The sequence below is a fragment of the Mytilus edulis genome, chromosome 5, assembly GCF_963676685.1.
Source record: "Mytilus edulis chromosome 5, xbMytEdul2.2, whole genome shotgun sequence".
Taxonomy (NCBI): domain Eukaryota; kingdom Metazoa; phylum Mollusca; class Bivalvia; order Mytilida; family Mytilidae; genus Mytilus; species Mytilus edulis.
The window spans coordinates 15,582,761-15,595,997 of record NC_092348.1 but is presented as its reverse complement, the minus strand read 5'-3'; the positions used below and the strand labels follow the sequence as shown (position 1 = coordinate 15,595,997).

The following is a 13,237-nucleotide window of genomic DNA, read 5'->3' as shown; positions in this document are numbered from 1 at the left end:
GAACCTAATGCTAATGTTAAATATTTGATTCACCATAGCATGTTTGAAATTCAGCTGATTGTTCAAGAAAATAAATTATACTGTACATGTCTCTCTTTTGTGTGTATACTGAAAAATATCATAAATTAATAAATTCGTTTACTGCTCTCTTCATATATAAATGCATTCATTAGCATATATAAGGTAGTATTCGACTTTCTTATGAAGGACTATCCTAACGAAGACTTGTTTAAATCCTAGTGTTGTCTCAAGATCTAAGGTAATCCTAAATCAAGTCTACACCTTATGATACTTTGAATACTTTCATGTCCTCAGTTGTATAATATATTTAAGATACATGGTCATAGAATCATTAATCGTCGGAAAAATTACATGGTCGTTAAATCATTAAGAGTAACAAAAATACAATATGTTTCGATTTCATTGTTTCCATAATACAGTAAAGTTGTTAGTTATTGCTTTCATCTACAAGTTAATTTGTATACACACAAACCCTTATTTTCACAGTATACAATACATATTTTCATTTTCCACAATACCAATTTAACAGTCCAATTAAGGTATTTAAACCATTTAAATAGAATCTTAATGCTAATGGGGGAAATCCAAAAATCACTGGTCCATATATTTATTTTTATTTGTTAGTGCTTGTTTACTCGTGTGTTACCTATATTTTTGGAATTGTTAGTTAGAGACGTAAGTACACGTAATCATTTATTTCATTATATTATTCATATTTTTCTTATAAAAGCGGCATTTTTGTTCATATTTCAAATGAAAACGACCTTTTATAGGTTTGCATTTTCTGATAAAAAAATTAAGTAAAGAAATTCGAAAATAGCTGTCAGATTGATTTTTGTATGTTTTTTTATATTTTTTTCCCTCTTCTTCTACAGAAATAAAACCTCTATCCTTGTTTTATCCCATTAACTTTCATTTTCAGTTTTTTATTGCCTTTATTTGTTATACGCCGACTAAATTTTGGGCTTTGTACTCGGGCAATCATGGTACGAGACAAGGTTTCAATTTCGATGATGTCCGGGTATAAAATGTATGATATTTGGTTACATAAATTTTCTTTTGATAATGCCAGTTGATTTGATTTCAAGCAGTTAGTTTGGTTGTATATAATATAGCAATTTCATTTCATTATACATCTCTGGCGAAAGCATATTATTTTAACATTGTGAAAAAGTAAAATGTGAAAAAGTGGGGTTAGTTTTGTTCTCCGTAAAATGTTGTTAGTAAATGTGAGTAATTAATTTTTACGCATAAACTATGCATATTGCTTTCCCATGCAGCCTTTATAACACATTATTTATTCTTAGTCCAAATCTATCTGCTGTGTAGACATATGTACCTAGTGGGGGTAAAAAGCTTTTATACATGTACCTTTATGAGTAAATAAAATATTCCAGTCACAGCAGTTAAAGAAATATAATCGATCTTTTGCTTTTATAATTCTATTTAATACGAAATGAAATGAATTTAATGAAAAGACATAATTAAATATTGTATTTCAATGAAAGTACATATCTTATTCTTAAATGATAAACAGAAAAGCTCGATTTTGTTTTTCAATGTTTGCCAACAGATTTTGAATTATTACGATAGTACAAAACCCCGGTAGAAATTCATTAAGAAAGGGTTTTGAAGTTAATAAACTTTAATGTTATTGATAAATTCTACAATATTAGTGTTATGATGTTTTGGGAAGGCATGAGAGACTATTTTTTTTAAAGAGAATATATAGACTTGTAAACAAATATTGATTAAACTGCGTCAAACTTTAATTATTTTTTTTTATGAATGAATATTTTATAGATAAAACACGTATATTTTAAGCACGAATGCGCTAGGATCCGGTATCATCATAGTTCGTTATAGTCATACACTCGTAAAAATATATAAGTCAAGCTAATCGAGCTATTTTCTATCTTTCATTTAGTAAAATGGCGACGAAAGGAAAGGAGAAATTTGAACTTGTAGTGGCACTGGATATAGGTACTACATACTCCGGCTATGCATATTCAACAGTTCAAGATTTCAAGACAAATCCACTGAATATTCAGTACATACAATCCTGGAATGCTGGAAGGAAAAGAATGGTGTCACACAAAACTCCAACGTGTCTTATGCTGAACAAAAATGAAAAACTTGTTGCCTTTGGATATGAAGCCGAGGCTGCCTATGCCAAACTTATTGCGGATGAAGGTCACAAGAATTCGTATTACTTCCATCGTTTCAAGATGAAACTGTGCAAGAGAGAGGTGCATATATATTTATAATTATTTTTGCTTATTGTACCATAAAGTGGCCGCCTTCAACAAACTGAAGATTATGTCACAATTAAACAAAAAAAGAAAATGAAAATTACAAATGTACAATACTTTGATGTGAAGGACTGATAAAATTTGTGACTCCTGTTTCATATACTTATTATAATTTGCATGTTTATAATTTCGTTTGGTACAGTAGTTGGTTCTGCGATCCATGTAAACAGGGTTATTTCTGGATCAAAAGACAAATGACCAAATCATGTCAGCTGTACGTCTTTTTCACAATGTGTTTATTCCGATAACCTTTGTAAATATAATAGTAAACAGGAAAAAAAATAGTAACAAAGTCACCCCTATATGTTACAGCCATGGTGAAACATGTGGTTTTAATAGAAATGTTTAAACATGAACTGGATTTACTTTAAAAGTAAAAAAATATTGATAGCAAAGTAAAGATTTAACGAAATAATGTTCCATTTTTACATTTGAGTAGAATTACTTGCATTCATGTATAACACGTGTTATTTAAGGAAGCTGGCTTGTCGTGTTTTGGAATTTTTGTAAGATTTTCGGAATCCTCTGGTTTTATCCATTTGAATGCCTTGAAAAAAATTGTCCGGTGACCCCCATTTTTCGTTTTGAAAATCTTTTACTTGTATAATGATAAGCCATCTGTTAAAGTCTTATAAAATTTTGATAACTTTTTTAAACAGTTTTTGAGAATGTCAACTTGTCAATGATAAAGATATGAAAAGTCAAGAGAGAATATTTTCCCGCCAAAATTACAATGGCTCATATCTCGAAAACAAGCACGGTGACCTATATATATATATTTTTTTTTTTGCTCTTTGGATTCCTTTATTAATTCCCTATCAATTTAAACTAAAGTTTTGAAAAGTTAATTACTTTGAAACTGAGAATTAAAAGCGAACTCCCTTAAGAGATGCAATGATTAAGATTGATGATTTTATGTTGATCTTTAGAACTGTTGTGGTATATTTACTCGAGGCATACTACTAGAGACACATGCATCTTGTACTTTTTCATTTTCAGCTTCTTCAGTATTTTGTTTGTTCAAATTACCATCAATATACATTTTGTCATAAGATCTGTCCAAACATAATGTTTATCTGTCATTTCGGGTCTATATTTGAAGCTTAATAATACTTATACATTTACATAATTATTTATGATTTATAATTCATAATATTTAAATATTGCGCAACATCAATTATGAATGAATTGAAACTTTGTCGTTAAATGCCGACAGTTTGATAAATAAAGAATGTTTAATCCCTAATCTCCGCTTTCGACAATCATTTTGTTGTTGGTTACATTATATTTTGATTAATTCCATTCCGCGTAACAATCGGACTTTAAAATTGTATCTTATATATATAATTAATTTAAAGACAAGACAAGACAAGGCTAATACTTTATTTAGTCTCACCACTTGTTACATATAAAATATATGGCATAAACACCGGCCAGTTAACAACAAGAGCCACTCTATAAAGATTTATGAGAGACTATAAAACACATTTCTTTTCTTAAAATACAATATATATAAAAAGTTTTAAAATAAATTTTCACTTTATCAAAATTCATTGCAAATTTTGCAGATTTTGGCAGCATAAAATACTATATTTTCATTTGTAAAAAGCAATTTCAATTTTCATTATCAGGACAGTTAAACAAAACATGTTTTTCATCTTCAACGTCATCAGTACATTTAAAACATAATCTATTTTCAGTATCAATATTTTCATAACGACCAGTTTCAATTCTGATGGGTGCTACGCCACACCTAAATTTTGCCAACGCGCTCCCATATATATATACCTGGTACATTTTTTTAAAATGTCAAATAGTTATCTGCATCATATGTATACACGTTTGAACATTCTATTTGTACGTAATTTATTTTTATCATTCGACATAATTTTGTCAAACCATTCTTCCTTTTTTCCGAAATATACTTTTTCGATATTAATCTGTGTTTAAAATAGCACCATTACACAAATATTCCATATCAAGTTCTTAAACTTTCTTAAATGCCATTATTTAATCTTTTACATTATCGCGGCATGTGTTACCTATATATCTATTATTATTCCCCTTTTTTAGCAAAAAACTCAATAGGTTGACAAACCGTTCGTCCGTCAGCTTTTTTCTGTAATGCTTCATGAATTGGTTTGATTTTTGAAGATAATCATGTCATAATATAAAGAGAGACAGATCAAGTTTGATTTTCGTTCCGATTTGGTCAATTTGTGTTAAAGTTGTGGCCCTAGGAAACCAAAAACTGCTTGAAATCTCAGTTTTACCCGCTATTTTCTATAAAACATTTATCTATTGGTAGTAAATCTAGTATAATCAAATATGTAACCCTGTACAATGATGAAATAGTTCTTACACTAATAACTAGTCCGAGATTACTCTGACGTCCAACGGCTGTTTTGCCAGACAAGCTGGGGCCGTGGGACGTCAGAGCTCGTCCCATATCAAAAAGTGGATATTTGCCCACCCAAAATAAATGCGCTGCTTCGTCGCTTCTGATGCCGATTGAGGGCCTTGGAATTATATAAATCGGGCATCAATCTGTTCATTTTTCATTTATCTCTTCTTTTATGTAAGTTTCACCTACCTGCCAACCTTTATTTTTCCATATTTTAACAGTTTTCACAGAGACCCATCGATTTCTGCATTTTGACTTTCATTTTCAAAGATTATTACGTGACCACGAGAAAACAGTGCAAATGACCATAATGTAACACCTCGTTCATTTACGATGAAAGTTATCTAAATGTCCGAGAGCTTCCAAGGCCCTCAATCGGCATCAGAAGCGACGAAGCAGCGCATCTATTTTGGGTGGGCAAATATCCACTTTTTGATATGGGACGAGTTCTGACGTCCCACGGCCCCCAGCTTGTCTGGAAAAACAGCCGTTGGACGTCAGAGTAATCTCGGACTAACTAATAACTCTAATATTTGCACTTTGTATATTTTAGGCTATAACTAAGAATATGTCAATGAAAGATGTAACAGGAAAGGCTGCCAGAGCATTGGATGTGTTTTCTTTGTCCATCCGGGCACTAATTGATCACTTTCTAAAACAAGTGGATGTACCTCTGTCCAAAATACGCTGGGTTATAACTGTCCCTGCAAGCTGGTCAGACATAGCTAAACAGTTCATGGCTGGAAGCGCAATGATGGTATGTTTTACAATCTGATTGGACAGAAGACAGTATTTAAATCAGCTTGCTAAGTTTAAACGTTTCTCGCATTATCAAATCCTACATTCACATGTGACAAACTTATAAACTAGATTTAGTGTTGGTTATGGTTATCATAGTGGTGTGATATAAGTATGAACAAGCACGTATTTTTGATGCTGTTTTCTGTAGAAGATATGTATAAGGTTATGTAAAACAGATCACGATGAAGAAGTTATATGATGGTTTTAATTAAAGAAAGAAAAAAAATTGTAATTGTCAAGCTACGACCCTTAAGATAGGTCGTGCAATATCACAAAAAAACTTCTACCATTTAGGGTATTATTCAACAGTTACATTTTCGAAGTCATTTTTTAAATTTGTATAATACATCGAACATATCATTGTTAAACACTATCCAAATTTTCTCATTTCAGGCAGGAATTCCAGAAGAACAACTAATCATAGCGTTAGAATCAGAGGCTGCAGCCATATATTGTGAAAATCTGAATTCAGAAAAACGTAAAGGATCAGATCATAGATATTCTATTGAAAACGACGGAAGTAAATTTATGATGGTGGACATTGGTGGTAAATGCATATACATAATACATATGAAATGATTCCGTTTTTATTTATTCATCACAAATACAATTTAAAATGGTGTAATTGCAATTGAGACCAACATAGTTAAATTCAGTAACATTTTAACAACTTCAAAAATGTGTGACCTTCTTGTCATATGTGTGAACCTGTATTCAAAGACCACATGTTTTAAGATACCACTTTTGCCTACTCTCTTATGTCGGTCTCTTAATAAATGTTTGACTGTATATCTATCATCTTATATGCAATCATAACAATTCATATGTGTTGCTGTTTCTACAGACCCATCTCTTTGGTGTCTATTTTTTTCAAATTTGATTTCTTGTTTATAGATTTAAAAAGGTGGTAAATTTCTATTGTAACATTAGCAAACTCTTCTGAGCGTTGCAGCCTTTTTAGTTGAGTGTGAAGCCAAAGGTAATATCTTTTTATATATATACCGGTGTCCATGAGCGCTAAACAGGATAGTTCTTTTTATTACTAGTATATGTGTCTCGCATTTGCTGTTTCATTGACATGTATCTAGCATCTTTTTATATTCAAAGTCTAGGTTTGTTCTCCTATAGTGCAAAAGGTTGCGATTTCGATCACTGGCCCGATTAAAACAAAGATTTGCTAATGTGTATTTGCTTTTATTTCTTTCATGTTATGTTGAATATATATATATGGTAACTAACTGGCCCTTTCTTGTAAATGATCTTCATTTGCAGCGAAAAAGCAGTTCCAAGAAAAAGATGATTTCTCTTATTATGATATTTCGTTTATCTTTCAGAATATACTTATCAAATACCTTGGTTATTATTCACACTTATAATTGAACTTATTTTAAATAATATATCTAATTTAAATCAATTATTATTTTTCTAGGAGGCACAACTGACATTACAGTTTTAGAAAAATTAGCAGACAACAAAATGAAACAGCTTTGTTCATCGACCGGTGGCATATTTGGTGGCATGTCCGTAGATGAAGAATATATTGAAATGGTAGAAAACATCATTATGGGAGCAGTGATGCGGAAATTAAAATCTGATTACCCACAGTCATATCTCGAAATGTTAAGTAGCTTTGAATATCTAAAGCAAAATATAGATTCAAGTCTAGCAGGACAGATCTCTGTTAGCATACCATATGAAGTGATTAGTTCCCTTTGTAAAAGTCAAGCGGGCGAGACATTTGAGTCATTGTTAGAATCGTCAGAGTACAGTGGACGAGTATCATTGGAAAAGGGCAAACTTAAGATAGATGCTGGTCTTTTAAGGTCATTCTTTAATAAACCTATTGTAGAAATGATAACATTGATGAAAGAATGTTTCAAAAAATGCGAACCTGAGAGAGTACGAATAATTCTTGTCGTAGGCGGATTTTCGCAGTGTCCATTCCTACGTGAGGCCCTTAAGACAGCTTTTCCAAGAAAGCTTATCAAATTTCCACATGAACCCAATCTAGCTGTCTTAAAAGGAGCAGTCTTGTTTGGTCATGAACCCAGTTTTATTGCGTCAAGGGTTGTTCGATATACATATGGTGTAGAAGTGTCTAAGGATTACGACCCAAGACTTCATTCCTCAGACAGACGAGTAATTGTAGATGGAGAGGCTTTGTGTCGAGGTGCATTCGATACATTTATGGCGGCAGAAACTTCAGTTCCCATTGGAACAGCTATTACAGAAACATACACTACAACCGAAAAAAATCAAAAGTCGCATTATCTGCCAATTTACATTTCAACAAGTAAAAATCCAAGATACACAGATGATGACGAGTCGTCTTACTTGGGTACTATTAAAGTGCCGATACCAAATCCTAGTGAGATGTACCGAGATGTCAAGGTCAACTTTTATTTCGGTTTTACAGAACTTGAAATTGAAGCAATAGACGTAGAAACGAATGAAAAATGTGAAGTAAAATTTGATCTTTTGTAAACCAATATGCATTTAATTTGTTCCGTATTACAAACGTAGTTTGTTTGAAAGAGAAGTTTACAGCGAACAGTATTGGGTACAGACTATCAAGGTCCATTTCTGTGAGAGACTACATTGTCTCTGAGATTGAAAATTTACATGTGTTTTGTACCAAGATCTACCAAGTGTGTTCCCGATTTTTCATGAAAGATATCTAATTCGTAGCATGATTTTGTTTGGATGAGTAGTGCTTGTTGTATAACACTAAAAAGACCCTTTGTCTTTCTTTTAGCATTTTGTTTTTTGTTTTCAAATTAAATGATGATTTTTACTTATTGTAAGATTTATATGTTCTTCTTTCAAGATTCGGAGACATGAAATGTTATTTAAGGAATGACTGTAATATTTTTTCTGTCTATGAAGAAATAACATAAAAAAATTTGGTGCACACTGAATAACGCGCGTAACGGGTTATTTAACAGTGTGCACCACATTTTTTATGTTATTTCGAATAGACAGAAAAAATATTACAGTCATTTCTTATAATTTAATTCTAAATTCCATTTCAAACCGTAGAAAACCATGAAAAACGTTGCTGACGTGACTAAATTATGTCTATGGGCTGATAACAAAATAACGTCAGCCAATCAGAAAACGCGTTACATCCAAAATTAAATTATATATATATCAGCAAGTCACTTGTCTGTTTTTGACATATGTTATCATCCAGATATCTTTCGATTTCTTGCTTGTTTGGGTTGCATTTTCTTTGACACGTAACCAATTCTTCTTTTATTTATGTCAGCGGCATGTTGATATTTTTTGTTATCTTTATGTATGGTGATCTTTATTTATTATGGCCATGTTGCAGTACACGTTTTCGGACGTATATTTGATTTGCTGTGTTCTGTATCGTCCTCAGGCCATAAAGACCCCCGTTTTCTAAGCGACACGTGCGTGCAAGTCATATTAAATTGTTGAAATCAAATATTTACCTACAAATGGGTGCCGTAGTAGGTCCACTGCCGTTTTGAGCAAGGATTTTTTGACATGCATTATTATATGTACAAAAAATGTATAGTACACACAAATAAAATTATCATGGGATTTTTTTACCGACTGTGAAATTTAATACTGATAAATATAACTCAACTTCTAAGATCATTATTATCATGATGATTTACGCACGGATATGTTCCTGATATTGTAACTACAATCCCGTCCTTTTTTCCGAATGTGAACTACCGAATTATACTTACCGGGTTTGCCGAACATGAACAACACGACGGGTGCCACATGTGGAGCAGGATCTGCTAACCCTTCCGGAGCACCTGCCAGAGATCACTTGGGTAGGGTACGTGTTGCTCAGTTTTTAGTTTTCCGTGTTGTGCTTTGCTACTATTAGTACTATTGGTTGTCTTTTGGTGTTTTATTCATTGCGTTGTCTGTTAATTTTCGACTTATGCTATAGATATAAGAATATGTGGTATGAGTGCCAAAAAACCGCCCTATACAATAATATACAAAGGTAAATGAAAACATTTTGTTGTAAGGTATACAGTTTAAATGGAGAACGGATTTTTTTTTAATAAAATAAATAATTTTGTTGTTCATAGTACGAAGAGGGGAAAATTTATAGTGATACCAAACACTTCTCAAATTACAATGCTGATATATAAACGAGATATTCTAATGCAACAACGTTTGTAACGTTCATTTTAATTGGATAACGTCACTTTCTTACATGGCATCAATTGACAATTGATGCTATGGGACGTACGCGCAAGCGCAGACGGCATATGACAGATTTTAAATACATGTTTTAACGTTGTTTTCTGTCAGTTTCATTAGAATGGAGATAACAATATTGTATTTTAAGCTCCGACGGCATCAATTTGGGATTTGATGGTCGCAAATACCCGTTTACTGTCTCCGCTAACGCGTCGCCAGTAAACTTAATTTGCGACCATCAAATCCCCAATTGATGCCGTCGGAGCTTAAAATACAATACAGTTATCTCCTAAATCCCGGATAAGTTAACATTAAAGTCATTAAACTGAGACTACTATAACACAGTATATAGTATAGTAGTCTCAGCATTAAATAACAAAAAAGAACTAAAAATAGTATCAACAGATCAAATTAACAAGAAACTAAGAGCATTTAATGACAGATAGTTCAAAGACAAACACAATTGATAATAAAAATAAAATGTTTCGCTGAGTGCAGTCTGATACGACTGCAGAGGTCGAACATTGAACAGTTGGGGCAAATATTGACACAATATTCAAGCTTAATACTGTCTGAATTTGGATTGTGATCAAATTTTTGACATAATATAGGATTCTGACACAAAATAAATGTGGTCAAAGGTTTTACAAATCTATTGCGCAATACTGTGCAATTGAATTCGAAAAAGATATTTGAAAAATTTAGGGGGAAAAATGAATCCCTTATAAGTATTGGAACCCCCCCTTCCCCTTAACTTTTTGAAACCCCCCTCTAAGCAATAACACCAAAACTCAATCCCAGCCTTTCCTTTGTAGTATGGAATCTTGTAGTACGATTTCAGAGAGATCCCTACACTTAAACACAAGTTAATATTGTCTCGAAACTAGAAAAATGCTTGTTTTTTTTACCCTTTTTTCGCACTTAATTCCTACATATTTGGGGCAATTAGCCCAAAACTCAATCCCAGCCTTCCCTGTGTTATATGGAACCTCGTGGTACAATGTCAGAATGATCCATACACTAACACACAAGTTATTATCCTGAAACTAGAAAAAGGCTGTTTTGGCCCCTTTTTTGTCCTTAATTCCTAAACTGTTGACCCCATAACTTCTAAAAGTAATCCCAACCTTCTACTTGTGGTATTGAACAGTATGGTACAATTCCATATCAATAGAAATACTAATGCACAAGTTGTTATCCTGAAGCTAGAAAAATGCTTGTTTTGGTTCCTTTTGGGCCCCTTATTCCTAAACGATTGAAACCATCATCAGCAAAATCGATCCCAACATTCCTTTTGTGGTATTGAACCTTCTTAAAAATATCATAGAGATCCATTCACTTAAACTTAAGTTAATTTCCGGAAACCAATGTGTCTTCGGACGATTGTCACAGAATAGAAGTTCCTTCATAATATAAGTTCCAAATGGAAAAAGTATTCTGGAATATTATTTCCACTGGAATAGATATTACAGTAAAGGTTCCTAACGAAATAAATGGTATAGAATGTTTGTTCCAACAGGAACAGATATTATGACATTGTTTATAACAAAGTTTCCAGTGGAACTTCTGTTAGGCTGAACAAATATACGTTGACACGACGACGACATCATACCATTATACGATCCTAAAAAACTGCTTGCGGTCGTATAAAAATCATGCATCATAGACTAAAATCAACTAAAACACATATCAGGGTTTCAGTATTTTAATGTCATTCACAGTCAAAGAAGACATGATTAGTGCACCCCCCCCCCCCCCCCAAATGTATTGTTAGGCAGTATGATAATTATGAGTTAATACAGGAATAAATCTGCTAATGACTGAGGGACGAGTTAGTGCCAATAAGAATACCTACTACTTCAGTTTGAATGTCCAAAGGAAATCAGCAATACAAAGCAGCACATATCGATACAAACAGAAAGCACGTGCAATCGGCGACAGTAAAAAAAAACCCGTACTATGAACCCGTCGGTGCAAGCCCTTTGGGTGCAGTCTTAGTAAGTATAGTATGCAGAAGCATGATAAGATTGATAGCTGAATATATTCTGACCTTTATTAATTCGCTAGCCCGCACATGTCGTACATGTAAATATAACGAAATCAGAGAACTATACTTTAATTAGTTTGAGCTGAATAATAACGCAGTTTTACAAAGTAAAGTATACCATACCTAGCGGTCTTTAAAGTAACAATTAGGATTTCGGTTAGTAAATATAAACAGACGTCCATTACTAGACAGTTACGTAATGGACTTCTGATACATAAACTATTCAAAATGATTAGCTGACATCACTAGTATAATACAAAAGAAACCCTAGATCCAAGATGCCGCAACCAAACACGTGTATTACAGAAACCAAAAATCGTAATTTCTGACGTGAGAGATTCAAGATTCCGCAACTAAGCATATGTGTATACAGAAACAAAATATCGTGATATCTGTATGTGAGAATATAGATTTCATATCCATTTTTTTTTAGACCTTGTTATTGCATTCTGGTTACTATTTTCAAGTGTGGTCGAGTATGGCATAGTAAATGACCAATGAGGATCATGACTCCATAAGGGCTCATTTAGATCTTCATTACATTGTTGAGCAGTCGAAGCAAGGAATTGTGCTTGTCAGTTAAGGTATCCCAAGATATGTCTTAATTAGGACATTATCTAGTGCGGTATTAGGACTTGTCTAAGACTTGTCTAAGACATGTCAAATGATGTATCACAACCCTATCTTATGACGGTCCTAACTACGATTAGACCTATGACCATCCTGACACATATATTTTGTTAATAAAGATATATGTAAAAAAATAATTGAAAATGTGGATTCATTGATTTGTTGATATCAATTTTCATGAATTGAGAAAAAAATATTATCATAGATATCTATCGCTATAAACATGTAAAGGGCGTGAGATTGCATCTATGATTATCTTTGATGAAGAAGAAAAAAATAACACAAAAATAAAGATTTTACGCTATTCTAATAGCTATCTTATCCCTATGATTGAAATATAGATCTCTGGTTTCGTTACTCTGACCCATGTTACGATAGATCAAATTTGAATTATATCTTTTATAATAGATACATTGTTATATACTATTATGATAAATGAATTTCGTCCTAGTCCTACGTTTTTTTTTTTTGACACAGCCATAGCATCTCACAGCATGCAGGCTGTCTATGCCACATATTTCAAGTCGTTGCTTTTTACGTAGTTTCGAAACAAGGATTTGTGATGGCGTGAATGCCTTTTTTTTCGCCAGGCGTCAAACGGTCATCCGTTAGCGTCAAATTGGTTATAAATATTACCGTGATAAAATATTCTTATCCTGGATCTCAAATACTTATCGTTACCATGGTTACCGTTTTTTTTTAGAAATACAATTAACATGATTCGTCTTCATCAGTCTTTTTATCGTCTAAAAAATTGTGTACATTTTATCATCATGCACCAAAAAATTAACGTTAAGTTTTAACGTGAAATGTTTGGCAAGAATTTTT

The 13,237-nt window shown here is 32.7% G+C and overlaps 1 protein-coding gene across 1 annotated transcript; it reads left to right on the top strand.

Moving 5' to 3' along the window:
• Positions 1 to 598: 598 nt before the first annotated feature.
• Positions 599 to 8,337, top strand: LOC139523069 (heat shock 70 kDa protein 12A-like). Its single transcript, XM_071316827.1, has 5 exons — positions 599 to 696; positions 1,949 to 2,270; positions 5,291 to 5,494; positions 5,932 to 6,085; positions 6,968 to 8,337. Exons 2-5 carry the CDS (start codon positions 1,953 to 1,955, stop codon positions 8,020 to 8,022), a joined length of 1,731 nt encoding a protein of 576 aa, XP_071172928.1. The 5' UTR covers positions 599 to 696; positions 1,949 to 1,952; the 3' UTR covers positions 8,023 to 8,337.
• Positions 8,338 to 13,237: the final 4,900 nt, after the last annotated feature.

Excerpts from the sequence above, each read along its gene's own strand:
- LOC139523069 (XM_071316827.1), top strand. The coding sequence starts at position 1,953 with ATGGCGACGAAAGGAAAGGAGAAATTTGAACTTGTAGTGGCACTGGAT. Across the intron at positions 2,271-5,290 it reads TGAAACTGTGCAAGAGAGAG|GCTATAACTAAGAATATGTC; the intron begins GTGCATATATAT and ends TGTATATTTTAG. Across the intron at positions 5,495-5,931 it reads TGGCTGGAAGCGCAATGATG|GCAGGAATTCCAGAAGAACA; the intron begins GTATGTTTTACA and ends TTCTCATTTCAG.